The following is a 14,521-nucleotide window of genomic DNA, read 5'->3' as shown; positions in this document are numbered from 1 at the left end:
GAATTCCCAAATTGTGCTAACAAGTACCCACATGTGACGCCATCGCTTGCCTAATACCTGCTTGGTGTGTCAGCATTTCACAAATGAAAATGTGAAACCATGCATTATTAAAAACAACTTGACTCACTTCACCTGCAATAACCACAGAAGAACTTTTTCTTAATAGGGATAGGCAGAACAAATGGGTTGGGGAAGAGGGGTGATAAGTTTGAATTAATATGTTATTGAATATGCTTCCTTTGGTAGAAAGGTCTATTTAATCTATTTTCTGACAGAATTTACACAATGTAAATGTAGTAGTTGCAGAGACTAAGGATTCAGCACAAATGACATGTAATTAGAAATGCAGCTTGAGGTACAGAAATGTTTTTGGGAAAGTTTTTTAAACTTCAGTTTGTGAATCTTGTGCCAATTAAATGCTTTTTTTTAAAAAAAAATAGGCCATCAAAATTGCTTTATTGCTATTCTTCAGATACATCTGACAGATTTTCTTCCTTTCATGCAGCCCAAGTAAGTACTAAAATATTCTTTCCAAATATTGTACAGAGTTATAACAAATTATTAACACAGACAAAAGCTATGACAGAAAGGCGTTTTTATTTTCCTCATATTTCATATTTAAATAAAGGATTTCAACCAAAATAATAATAGAGCAACATTGTCACCAAGGATGCATAAAAGTTTCTCTGCACACCAAGGCATTGCAAAGGCTTTGTCGCCACCTTCTGCAGAGCTGAGCTAGCTTGGAATTTCCCACAAAATATTTTCATGTACAAAACACACAATCATTTTACTGGATGCAGGTTTTCTACAATACACTTGGGGTACTTCCTAGACTTATTAGTAATTAGAAAAATAAATGCTTTAAAGTTCTTATGGCGCCAAGTTTGCTGTTCTAGATAGTCTTTCTCCTCTTTAAAACTCATTTAAACATTGGTATGATTTCTGATAGCATAGAAGTTGGCTCATTTAAAATTTCCTCTTCACTCTTCATGAGAAAGTTGAGTCTCACTACAAAGAGTGGTGGTTCTCCGAAGTTAATATATTTTACACATATTTACAAGTTGATATGAGTTTGTTGAAACAGAGTAGGGCACCAAAAAGCTTCACATGATATGGAGAAACAGAGCGAATATCCTTATTACTTGGACCGCAGTTGGAATATTAATGGCAAGGTGACAAGAATGTTATGTCACACAACACAACGCTCAAGCAACCAAGTTCCCCCTCAGGCGTCAAACAACAACTTTGTCGAACTTCCTCCCCCAAATTAAAGGCCGTCATGTTTCCTTGATCCTGACAGAAAGAGTCAAAGAGGAAATGAGAAAAGCGAAGGGCACTTGGAAAGTGGTGACTGAAAAATATTGAGCTTGCTAGTGGCAGTTTCGATTAAATCGAATGCTGCATGTGGCTGTAAGTGCATTGTCAAAGGGAGAGAAAGAAGGAATTGTGTTGTCTGTGTGCAGGGGTAAAATTACTGAGACAAGTAAGTAGCCTCCGCTTATAATATCGCTGGCATTCAAGGTGACTCATACTGTCACCACTTCAACCTCAAACCTCTCACCTCAGAATTTGAGGGGTCCTCTACCAGAAAGATCCCCACTTCACTCCCTGTAATCTGACTGGACCCATAGGAGCACCAAAGTTCATGTGTGCAATATTAATAAAGAGCCTGGGAAATACAAAGAATATTTAATAGAACGAGGCAACAACACGAGTCCCAGCCACATTTTACAAGAATTCAGGCATTTGTCTGAACACGTGAACTCTGTAACTGTAGGCAGGAGATAGCACATGCAAGCCCTGCCCCACACATTTGTTCCAGACCTTCCTCATGTTGAGCAGGATAGGTCTATAAGGGCATAGTACTTGCATTCCCTTAAACGTGAGTAGAACACCTTGCATGATTGGGTACCCTGCTCAACCTGGGGAAGGCTGGAGACTGAGCGTGTGGGCTGATATAGATGGAGTTGTTGGGCATAGGCTTTCCATCCATAGATGCATTTGTGTGTCCAGGCACATATCAGAATACACCTTATTTCTCTAGAAAAGTAGCTAGATAACTGGTTCTTGATAAAGGCCCCAGATTGAGGAAATAGAGCAGGTTAGCTGCATGGAAGGAGAAGAGATGACATAGAAAACCTGCAAGGGTGAGAATCTTCTAGCTGATGCCTCACCTTACTGGGAGCCATTGCTGATGTCTTTGTGAGCTGTGAGGTGACTCCTTTGCTTCCACACAATTGTGTGGCATTTATTAATACAATGTAGCAAACTATAAAAGGAATAGGTGCGTTCAGTCCGTTTTTTCCAAGCTGCTTAATGAAAAAAAGAATATAGTTACCAGTAACAATACTACTTGGTCTGATTTAACTTCTGCTGTTATTGACCATGGGTTATGTCCATTGGTGGAACTCTTGTGGCTTTCCTTGTAGGAGTGTTTTATTTTGCCACTGAGAATACCTCAATTGTGCCAACAGTGCCAGTTTTGTTTATAGTGTAGACACGGCCTACCTACATTTGTTTATCCAATGAAAATAGAGTAGTCCCATTGTCTTGGCTGAGTTGCTTAAGAATAATTGGACCAGAGACCCCATTGCATCCTAAGACCCCAAACATTTGTGCTTGTGCAGTAAGTTAAATTTCAGATATTAGAGCAGCAATATCAGGCTTTTAGTTTTTACATAATAGCTCTGTTTCTTAGCCTCTAATGTTTTGGTTTTGGTTTCCTTGGAAGATAAGATTCATTTCTCAGCATATTTTCATTAAACAAATGTCTGGATAGAGATTGCATTTAAGCAGATTCTGCTTATTTTGGAAGTGAACTGAGATGTCACTCATCAACCTAAAATGTGAAAATGAAAATTCAAATATTTGAATCCTTCCTATCATATACCGAATACTGATATTAAATATGGACCTAGCCATTAAAAACGTGAAAGGATTATTGTTCCTGTTCACTGGATGATTTGCAAATATTTATAACTGTGCTGTTATAAATATAAAAACAACCTAGCTGCATACTCCACACTAAGCTCCAGTTTGTTTACATTGAAAAATCGGAATATAAAAGAGTGCAAAAATGTGATGTTTGGTAATATTCCTGGAACTTCAAAACAGCTAGACAGTGTTTCTCCAAACCTTAAAAAAAACCTACCTCTCAATCTGAGACACTCCTGCCTCAAATTTTTGCAGGGTATAAAATTTCTTTACAGCCAAGATACAAACCCCTGTAAAAATGGGGCTTATAATGGATATGCTTCCAGACCCTTAATTATAGCAGTACTTATGTGTTCTACTATAATACAAATATACATATGATCTATTTTCTCAGGATTGTCACCCAGAGAATGTTCTTTATTTTACAAAAAACTCATTAATATTAAAAAGTTGCACTTATCTTGCATCCCCTCCATAGAGAGTATTTTGCTTATGTCTAAAAGCTACAACTAACAACTACTGCAACTAACATTCAGAATACATTCAAGATAGGGAAGAAACTGCTATTACTTTAGACATAACACACTTATTATACTGGAACAAGTAGCAGCTGCAGGAAATAGTTACCCAATCTAGGCTTCTAGCTTATTCAATATTTTATCCGACAACCCAGACAGTATAAACTATCTAGTTTGGATTGATCGACCATGCTGAGCATATCCTTTAAAGCTTTGTGCTTTACCATAAGGCATTAAGAGCCATGGCCCCCGTCAATTTTCTGTACAAGCATGGGCTTGTGTGCCACAAAGACTGAAATGTAAATGTTAGTTGGTAGTAAATGCCAGCATAGTTCAATAATTACAACTCTGCTAACACCATTGTGTAGTTCTATATTTTGATTCTTTTCTTGAACATTACCGAAGGAATGAACACTAGAAAAAAATAATGCAAGTAAAGGCGCTCTTTGTACACTGTTTCACATACAAAAAGGCAACAATTTCTAATGGACAATTTCTTCCCGTGCAAACAGTTTTATCTACTGACCTGCTGCATAGCCCAATTTCTTACTTTCTCTGTGTGTATAAATTATGGAGTGGCAAAACCAGTGATCTAATGCAAATGTAAGCTGTTGGGTAGAACAAAGGAAAAAAGACATTCTGGTTTCATCGAGTTCTCTCAAGACTTCATGAATACAAAGCAAAGAGAAAGGCATACAGCTCAGATCTCATTGATAGTCCTCTCAGAAGGGCAATACTCCGAGGTGCCTGGGGAGGACATGTAGAACGACTGGGTTTTCCTTTTTAATCTGGCTCGCTTGTTAGCCAGGGAGAGGCTGCGGCGGCTTGAATTGATGATTTCTGAAATGAACTTTTTGCAGTCCACACACACTTCCATGGTGCTCCAGTCCTCCATTAGCTCTTTTGGAAATAGTGCTTCTTCATCTGATTTATCTACCGACTTGGACTTTGAGGATAATCTGAAAACAAAGCAACAATTCTATTTACAATAGGGTTATTTAGCTTTCCAATTGTACTAGAGAGGTGACCTCTGTGCACTCTAAAATAACAAATCAGTCTCTCACAGGTTTTTTTACTTCCTAACATACTGTGTCAGAGGAGAGAGGTGTTTCTTGTGGCCAGTTATGATTAATGCAAAACACAGATTAATCATAGCAAAATTGTGCTATTTGGCTAGCAGTTATGAAGGCATTTATTATCTTAGAAAATGGTTATATACAAGCAAGAGAAAAATAAACCTTTGCAAATTAGATTCATAAATGATTTTGCACATTGTTTCTATAACTTTAATGGCAACCTTAAGTTGAAAAACTAGTTATGTTTCTCTAACAAATAATGAAACAAATTTTATGACTAGTGAGTACTAAAAAGGACAATTGCAAATTCAAATTTTAATTTTAAAAAGCTAAGTAAGTTCTTTTCTTGCAGCAAAACCTTAAAAACTAAACATTATATGTCTGATTGCAGCATCTTGTTCATGCAAATGAAACTTGCCCTTCTGCTATGATCTTGCAGCCCTTTGTACACCTCCAAAATCTGCTCTAAAGAATTGGGTTGATGTAGAGCTGATTGGGAGAATTAGGAGGGTGGTGATGAAGGGAAATTATGATGCATCTGTTGGAGCAACACTGGATTTTGACAGTAGCTTATTGTGGCTTGAAGAATAGATAATTAAAAGAGTATTTCTCTAAAGCTACTTCATGCAAGATTGGGTGCACAGATAAATTTTAATATAATTTTAAATATTAATGTGAAGATCCAAAGAGGCACATGTGTACATAAGATACACTTATTGAAGTTTGGGTTGTTGTTTTTTTAAGGGAGGGAGGTGTGCCAAGTTCCTCTTTCAGAAGCTACAACGGGAAGCCCACCAACCTTTGGTTTAGTTTGAAGGGCTCCCACAAGAAAAGGGAGGTTGAAATGCTTCTATAGATTGCACACATTTTGATCACTGCCTGGAAACGTGTTGAAGGATAGGATCTAAAGCTTTCAGAAGTACCTATAGTACACTTCTAAAAATGTAATAGTACATTAGTGGCAGTATACATCTATTTGCTGGAAGTGCAAGAAACAGAGAAGTGACTTCTTCCACATATGGTGGGAATGTTCATTGACCAAAAAGAAAAAAAGGAAAATAAAATACCATTGGTCTCAGTGTTATTTTTTGTTTGTTTGTTTTTTTCTGTTAAAATATACAGGTGGTTTAGTATGACAAGAACATAAGAAAGTGGCATCATATATGCTGTTGGAGGCAAGAATTGTTTGCAAAAATGGTGATTAGCAACCAAACCAACTGTTAATGAATAGCCAGGTTAATGCATTCTGTCAGATTTAAAGAAAAAAGGACTTCCGGCGGCGACGCCATTGCGGGTGGTCGTGGGCTGCTTCGGCTGCGAAGCGCCCAGTCCATCCCGGGGGTTTGGAGCCCCGCTACCGCAAAGCGGGGCTCCGGTGGGGTGCGGGAAGAGCGTCCCGCACCCTGGGCTCCCCGGCTGTGCCCGTTGTGGCTCCGAACCCTTCCCTCGCTCCCCCTGTAAAGGGGGAGTGGGGGTGAAGGGACGACGGAGCCGGGCTATAGGGGACATGCCCCAACCGGGATGTAAATGCGGCGGCAAAGCCTGTGATGAGCGTCTAAGTTCTACCTGTCTTTAGTGAATTGAAAGAACCCGGTGGTTGTGAGTATTTGATTGATTTTGATTGACTTTTATATCTTTGGAACGATCCGGGGGGAAGAGGAAAAGGAGCCTGCCTCCCTCCCTTCGGGAGAGAAAGAAAATAACCAGTTTGAGTGACTGCTGCTACAATAATGGATACAAAGTGTTTGGAATTTGAAAACTGAGACTGCTGAGATTTCCCTTTGGGGATTAAGTGGGCAGAAAATATCTCCCTTTAAAGTTTTGATCTTTACACTCTGGCTTCAGAAAAAATGGCGATGGGAAATTTGGACTGACGTGGGAAACAATTGAAACAAAGGAAGGAAGAGACAGGAACTGAAATTTGACACTCACCCTCTCCTCCAAAATGCTGGACTTCGTGTTTGAACTTGTTTTGAACTCTGGTCTAAAGGAGGAAGAAATGTTTGCTGTCTTGAGGCTGGAACTGCTTAATCGGAAATTGCAAGTCTTGAGTGGGATTATAAATAAAAAGAACTTACTTCCCACAGAGGAGGCTTTCCAAATGTTTTACACAATGGAAGAAAACCTTGGCAGAGAGTTAGAAGGGGTACTTGAAGGATGGTCTGAAATGGCTGGGCGACTCCGGGAAAACGACCCGTTTTCTGGGGGTGGCAGCCCCGGAACGGGAAAATTTACAATATCCAGACCCCGAGGTGGGAGCTCGGGGGCATGGGACATGGAATTAAGATATCTACAAGAAGAAGAAGTATGGTACAAAGAAACGGAGGAGCCTAGAAATGATGTGATGTGTACCCTGAAACTTGATGCAAGGTCTGTTGTGAATACTGCCTGGATCTGTGGACATTTGGTAAAAGAAGACATCTCGAGGATTGGTTCCGGCGAAAGACAGAGAAAGACAATGGACAGAGGGGGGGTGGGATGAAGTACTAAATATAAAATTCAAATGGTCTGCTATGGTATCTGAAATCGGAGAGTGAAGTTTGTTAATTATAAGTTTATTTTGAATAAGTAAGGGGATATTGGATTTTAAGTTAAAGCAGCATGATAATGGACAGAAGAAATAAGTTTAGTTTTTATAAGAATATTTTGTTAAGATTTACGATATAATAGGATGATGAAGATAATTGTGTTATCTTTAATCTAAGTAATTTTTTTTTTTTATAGAGAAAAGGTGTTAAGAAAGTAAAATATGGATTTAAAACCGAAGGTGAAAAGGCAGGGGAAGTCAAACGTCAAGATTCGGAAATAGAATTTTTTTTTTTGCTAGGTATGTAAACAAGAAGAAGAATCCTGGCATTATGTGTATTTGTAATTGTTTTGTATTTGTAGGTGTGGGTCTGGGTTTGTGTTGTATTATGAAAATGCTAATAAATTCTTCTAAAAAAAAAAGATTTAAAGAAAAAAGCCAAAGATAAGATAAATTTGCCACAAATTGGCAGCAATTTATGGACTTGAACAAAGCTCTATGGTTGAGCAAAATATATTGTTGTTTTATACTGATTTGAAGTCAGGTTTGGCAAGGATGGTTAAATTACTATTTAATCCATTTTATACAGATTCTTGCCTATTTTTCCACTTTTAACTTTGGTTATTTCCTTTTGAAATAGAATACAATTTTGTGTTTAATTTTGCAAATGTCACCTAATTGTAATTCTGCAGTGTTCTATTTAAATTTTGACTTATCCCCCCATTTAATTGTATTTTTAAAAAAGAGAGAATAACAGTAAGCATCTACAAGAGCATCTTAGAAATACCGTAAATATATGTAACAATTCACTGCCCACAAATAAAATGAACTATGGAATATAGACCATGAAAGTAGCTGGTAGTAGATAAGCAGTGTAATCTTAATCAGAAGTATCACTTACCTTGGCATGCCCCTAAGTGACCGGTGATGGCTAGTGGAAGGTTTATCTGGCCTCATAAAACTCTCTCCTTTCTGTAAAGCCGAAGGTCCCAGAGAAAAGATGGGAAGTGTAGAATATGGCTTTGATGGCAGGCGCATCTGTTACAAAGGAAAGATAATAACAATTATAGTTTGAGCTACCTAGAGACAGTGCCATTATGTGGGCTTGTACAACTTTCACAAGCATATTCCCAGTGGCAATGACCCAGAATTTGTGAACCACAGAGATATCAAAGCAATGCATTCCCTGCAGACTTCTACAGGAGTTCCGTTTTTAAAAATACTGCACATATATTGCAAACATTGTAAGAAAAGAAATATGAGTGCATGAACACTACTCCGTATATATGGCAAGTATATTCAAAGCAGTGCATGCTGTAAACTGTTTTTTTTTGGGGGGGGGGTTCTGCTGAATTTTTTTCCTGTTGTACTTTATAGTTTTGGATGATAGTAAAGCAGCTGTTCCTGATGAATCACACCATTTATAAAATGATGAAGGATTCATAGGTTTCTGAACTTACCTTCTTGCAACACTGTGAGCATACAGGCCTATAAAAGAAAAAGAAAATACTTGACTTACTCAACTAAATGTAGTAATACTTTTGCAGGACAGCACTGGACACCTCTCTTCAAAAGTTGTATTGTTCTTTCCTATTAAAAATGTTTTACGAGCTACAAACTATTTTTGAATTTCACTGGCTTTAGCTTAAATACCAGAACTCAGGAAGAGGCAAAAAATAAAAACAAAGGATCGTCATCCAACGAATCTTGAACACATGGCCTGGGTCTTGCCCAGCTTCATGTTTCAACTGCAGTCCTGGGCTACAAAAGTGTTGCCTAATTTTAGGGCATAGCTTAGATGAGAAGTTTAGGGACCTCACAAGCCACGATTGCCATGTTTCCATAAGCAGTCCTATAGATCTTAACCATTATCAGGAAATTAGGAATGGAATGTGTGAAAAACCCAAGAGCCCCATTCAGACTCGACATCAGCACTCTTCTTTTTATTTAATCACATCTTAGAAGTTTAGATGGCAGATTTTAAATGGCTCTTACGGGAATCTTGCAGGAACATTAAACTTGAGTGGCAATGTTTTCTTATAATTTCATGCAAGTAGTTTGTATTAGTGAACATGTATCTGCAAACCAGGGGGACTAAATATCATCCATCCATTTCCTGCTCTTAAGATATTGATTCTAAGAAACTTGCACAACCATGGCATTTGAGATATGTTGTTGGAGCATCTACTCCCTTCTTTGGCAACTTGTTCTTTTTATGTAATTCTACCAACTTTAAATATTAACACTGAATCTGAAAGTGCTTTTATTCTGTTTAATTTGTATGTCCTATCCCATAATGAGCATTTGCTAATCATCCCTACTCCTTATCTAGGAAAACGCAAAAACTCCCTGTTCAAATTCTCCTTTACTCCTAAATACAGTACAAATATCACCTTTTCTCCTTCAATTACATACTAAATGTAACACAAAAAGGTACAAATAAAACAAACAGAATTCTGCTCCAGTGCCTTCACTAGTTATTGGTTACTATGAAAACCAAAGGCTTACCTTTTACAAAACTGACAGGTATAGGACCAGGTGAAGAAAGAAAACCTCCTTGTTCGGCAACAAAAACAGAGCTACAAAAATTGAGAAGAGCCCATAGCATTAGTAGGTCTTTCTAGAAAATCAATTTACTAACATCTAAAAAAAAAATAATCAGTGAAGATAAAGGGTAGAAATTGATGTCACACTATTACAAGTGTTCTGTCTGCACAAGTATATCAGCTTGGCAAATGGAACAATCCCTTACCCTACAGAGTCAATTTCAGGGAGCATGCAGTGGGGAAACCCAACTGCACAAGCAGAAGCCCTTACACAGGTCTTCTGCTTATGGAGTGCATTGGGTGAATCCCACCCATTTGATGGTGACATTTATGATGAGCAGCACAACTCCCTCCACTTTTCCTCTCCCTTGCAACCAGCTGTTCAACCTCAAAATGTGCTTCAGAGGGTTGGGAAAGCTGGAATAGATTTGGGGGTCAGGCAAGGAGAAAAAGAAGTTTGCAACCCAATGCATCCAAAGTGTAAAGTTAACCAGCTGCCTTATAGATTAAATCAGTGCAATTAAATTTGTGAAATGTTTTCATAGTCCTTTACTTAATCTAGAAGAAAGCGTTTGAATTAGTAATCTGATAGCACAGTCCTAAAAGCATGCTTACTCAGAAAGAAGTTCTATAGAGTTCAGTAAGAACTGTACTGTCAGCTCAAAAACGTACACATACCGGTATGTAATTGGACTTTCCTTCCTCCCCAAATTTGCTTTGGAGGGTTGGGGGGGGGGGGAAACCCAGAACAGATTTAGGTGAGAAAATCCTATTGCACAAGAATAAATCCTTGAGCTGAGAGTGGGGGAAGGTTACTTAACATTAATTTCAGGAGCTCCAATAACATTTAGCTGAATTTCTTCATCATTCACTCCCGGTTCTCTGGGGAAATCAGCATAAGCATCCTTACCTTTCCTTTCTTAAGGGCAGTATAGACATCTTTATACTGCTGGTACTTCTCTAGCTCGGCCTTCACTAGCACTTGACGGATGTGCATTACTTCTTCCACTGTAAGAGCCAGGCATTCCACTGGGTAACAAAACTCCTCCTGAAAGTCAAAAGGTTCTATTTTAAATATGTATCTCACAGAATTTCATAGCCACCAGCCTAGAGAGCCAGTCACCTGGTTAGTAATTTGAGGAGAGAAAAGATTTCATCACCCAAACCAGAAGTGTATACTGTATCTGGTCCAGAGGCATCACATGTTTCCAGAAGACTAAGAGTTTAGAATTTGCAACCAAAGGGGTCTAATGCTCACTAAAAACATACTGTTATTTATTAAGCCAATCACTATTATGAACATCACATTATAGATATGTGTTCTGATGCAGAAAAATGCAAAATAATGTTGCCTGCCACTGAAAACACAGGTGCTTATTTTCACTGAAATGTCTGACACTCTGTGATGCCTAGAACAGACCGAGATATTGTTAGTAGCCCAATCCCAAAGAAAACTTTATTCTGTGGTATCATATGTAGGTAACATAGTATTCTAAACATCCAGTACGGTTAACATTACACACAGGTTATATTGTTCCCGTATAATGTTGTGTATCAGTTTAAACTTCATACAGTTACATACAGTGATATTTGTGACACAAATATAGTATTGCTTTCTGACACTAAAACTCCCTAGCAAATTGATGCTAAGCTGAATACACATTCAGCACTGATGGTACCACAGGATAAAACACCACTTCCCAATTATTTGTAATTTATTAAATAAATCTAGCTAAAAGACAGAAATTATTTGCACATCCCACTATGTTGTGCTTTCTAATAGGGCACAGTAAGTCTTGCAAAATGGCATGTTGACCCTACTGATTTGTGCAAGGGCAACCAGTTGTCTATGGTGTGGAGCTAGGACTTTAGCCTAGATCCAAGTCCAACATTATCAGCTGTCTGAAACAATGGCAGGAAATTTCCATAAGCATAGAAGCATAATACTGCACATTTGGAAATCCAATTTGTGAACCAAATATGCAATTAAGATCACTGAAAGTTATTTAATTTTACAGTCTAAAGATTTTCTGTCTTTTAGGAAGAAAAAAAATGTATACCAGATAAAAATGTGCATTTAGGAGCCACCATATATATATTAAAAACTGCAGTCTTACCAATCTAGAAATGGAATACACACAGAAACTTCATCTTGCTTAAGGTGCCCACAAAGTGCCCATAAACTGAGTGAAATTTGCCTTTGTAATAATTACTTTCTTGGTCTGGTTGAAGATGCCATTTTTCTGAAGAGCCAAAATTTAATACAGCTTGCTTTGAAGGATACTTTGCTTCAAAGCAAAGCCAAATATGTTTCATAACCAACACATTTCAAAAAACAATTACCGGTATGCTTTCTAATGTGCTCCCAATGCCAGGTAAAACCCTTTTATTTCCCAAGCTTTTTAAATAAAAAAACCCTTTTATTGATCTGTTTTATTTTGGATACTGTTCTTAAAGAGTTTCTGTTTCTAGTTTTTAAATGCCTTAGTTATTTATGGTTTATAATATTTTATTATAAGGTCTTGGGTTGGATCCTGAGTTGCTTTCAGTGACTAGAAAGACTCCTTCTATTCACAGAATGGATTGCAATCCAAAAAGAGCAAGCAAGAATAGGTGGCTTTTGCCTGTTTCCCCTTCCAATCCCTTACAACGCTGCCTTTGAGGCCTTCAACCCCCAGGAGGGATGTAGGGCTAAGGGAGAATAAAAATAAAATAAAATACTTATTTCCATTTCTTCAAGTGAGTGGAGTTCTGTTCTTCAGAACTCTGGATCAAAGCCAATGTATCTGATTGGCAGGGAATCTATCAAAATAAATAGTGATGGAGGCTGACCCAAGGCCTCGCTTCATGTTCCAACACCAGGAGAGTCACATTTTCTTGTGATTGTGACAGGGCTTTTCAGTTGGGGTATCAGATTATGCAACTGCCTCCTCCCAAAGAGATTTGATTAGCCTATTCAATGATGATTGTTAGGTGGGTGGTTAAGATTTTGGCAGGCTTTTGATTAGTTTTTAATTCATTCTTGCCTGTGGATTTGTTCTGTTAACTTGTTTTAAGACTCTTGGCTTTCATAACATTGTCTAACTGGTATCAATGTAAATTGCCTTGAGTGAACCTTTCAGGACAGAAGGCACTTTGATCCAGCAAAGGCCTCATTAGCTGAACAGTAGGCAGTCTGCAGCCCCCTCCAAATCTGATAAAGAGGATTTGGAGACCTTTTGGCAGATGAGTGTATGGACCAGCAGGAGAAAGGGAGAATTTGCCAAAATCACCTCCCTACCTTCCATCAGCAGAGAGGCACAACTGGATGCAATCCATAAAATATCAAGTAGGGGAAAGTGGTTTGGTTTTTAATGCAAAAGGGATGCATGCGTGGCGGTACTAAACCCCATCCTACCTGTGGTTGACCTCCATGCAGTACTGTAGTTATGTCCCCTATCCCCCAAGAACATTTCTTCTGAGCATATCTATCTCCCTCCTTTTAACAGCAGACTAACACCATATCAATATACTGACTATACCCCAGTGTTCCAAAAGCAGTCTATGATGCCGCATTGGGATGAGAAACACAAAGCCAAAATCTAATGGACATACAGAACTGAACCATTACTCTGAGCAGGATGGCTTTTGAATGCTAGTCCACCATATTCAATGAGAATTTCTATACTATATCATCATTATTATATTTATCTCTGCCACCCCCTCCTGCACTTTATCATCACAAGGCAGCTTAGGCTGAGTGCATGTGCCCGGTCCAAGGATAGCCAGTGAGTGTCAGGGTTAAGTGGACTTTAGTTCACTACTATTAGCACAACACTATTATTGTGCTATAATTTCTTCCATTTAAGTATACTTAGGATTACACTAAAGTGATACACATACCATTTCAGAGAAAACTTAAAAGTTTGGAAATGTGTGCACCATACAGACACACTCACTAGAGAGCCAGTATAGACCACAACCTCAATCTTTTCTGCTTTGTAATACATGGAATAGCCTTTTAAAAGATTTCAATTCTAATAATATTTGCTTAAATTCTTCCCTTAGCTGTCTTTACTGACTGCAACCAATTAAAATACCACTTAATGAATACTTTAGGACCCATTACTACCTGCTACACTGGAGTTCTGTAATAGCTTTATTTGTACAACTAATAAGTGAAAATGTGAACTATGCTATGCCTCTTAGGTTTTTTTTCTTGAATATGCTCTATTGTTCTCCACTACAGTAGATAAATAAAATATTATGTCCGTTAAAAAAATAATCTATGTACAACTACAGACATGAGCAAAAAAATATTTTTTGTCTAAATGCTTTTTTCATTTTCAAGAAGCTAACACAAGGACAACCAAACTGAAATGCAACATTAAAACAAATGATAGAGATAATGAGTTCTTATGGGAATATATTTTGAGATGTTGAAATGAGATTACGTATCAGCTAATATCCTTTTAATGAAAGCAAGTCATTGAGCAGTCCAATTGAAGTTTATTGAAAGAGGCATTTGGCATTACCAGTTCCATACAAAATCCATTCCACTATCATGAGTACTTGTAACAGAGTGTACAACATTGTCTAATATCTTTTTATTTCTAAGATTTTAAAAATAAAAATAATGAAAATCCACTATTTGCTGGATTTGAACACATGTTAATATTGAATAAAACTTGATATAGCAGAAGCACAAGCAATCATGATTTCAAAATGACAAGCATGTCTGACTGCATTCCCAGAACCTGGGAACCAGAAGGTCAGTTATGTAAATTTTGATGTTTATCTGAAAAGGACCACATAGTCTTTAGTGCTTGAAGGAGGTTTTTCATCATGTGAGTCTCAGTATGTAGTGCCTGCATCACTCTGCGTCTCTCTAATAATATTGGCCAGGATCCAAACAACAAAGGAATTACTCCCATGATC

At 37.8% G+C, this 14,521-nt stretch overlaps 1 protein-coding gene across 7 annotated transcripts in view; it reads right to left on the bottom strand.

The window, feature by feature from the left end:
• Positions 1 to 2,527: 2,527 nt before the first annotated feature.
• The window catches only part of SPIRE1 (spire type actin nucleation factor 1), an 89,537-nt gene continuing 77,543 nt past the window's right edge, over positions 2,528 to 14,521 (bottom strand). For all 7 annotated transcript variants that reach the window (XM_033154855.1, XM_033154857.1, XM_033154859.1 and 4 more), the window contains 5 exons: positions 10,515 to 10,652; positions 9,567 to 9,637; positions 8,519 to 8,546; positions 7,960 to 8,096; positions 2,528 to 4,414 (listed from right to left, as the gene is read on the bottom strand). In XM_033154855.1, the coding sequence (XP_033010746.1) occupies positions 4,156 to 4,414; positions 7,960 to 8,096; positions 8,519 to 8,546; positions 9,567 to 9,637; positions 10,515 to 10,652 (633 nt within the window). In that variant the 3' untranslated portion in view covers positions 2,528 to 4,155. The remainder of the gene's footprint in view (positions 4,415 to 7,959; positions 8,097 to 8,518; positions 8,547 to 9,566; positions 9,638 to 10,514; positions 10,653 to 14,521) is intronic.

The sequence above is a fragment of the Lacerta agilis genome, chromosome 7 (assembly GCF_009819535.1).
Source record: "Lacerta agilis isolate rLacAgi1 chromosome 7, rLacAgi1.pri, whole genome shotgun sequence".
Classification (NCBI taxonomy): domain Eukaryota; kingdom Metazoa; phylum Chordata; class Lepidosauria; order Squamata; family Lacertidae; genus Lacerta; species Lacerta agilis.
The sequence above is the reverse complement of the archived record's forward strand: the minus strand, read 5'-3'. Positions and strand labels throughout refer to the sequence as shown.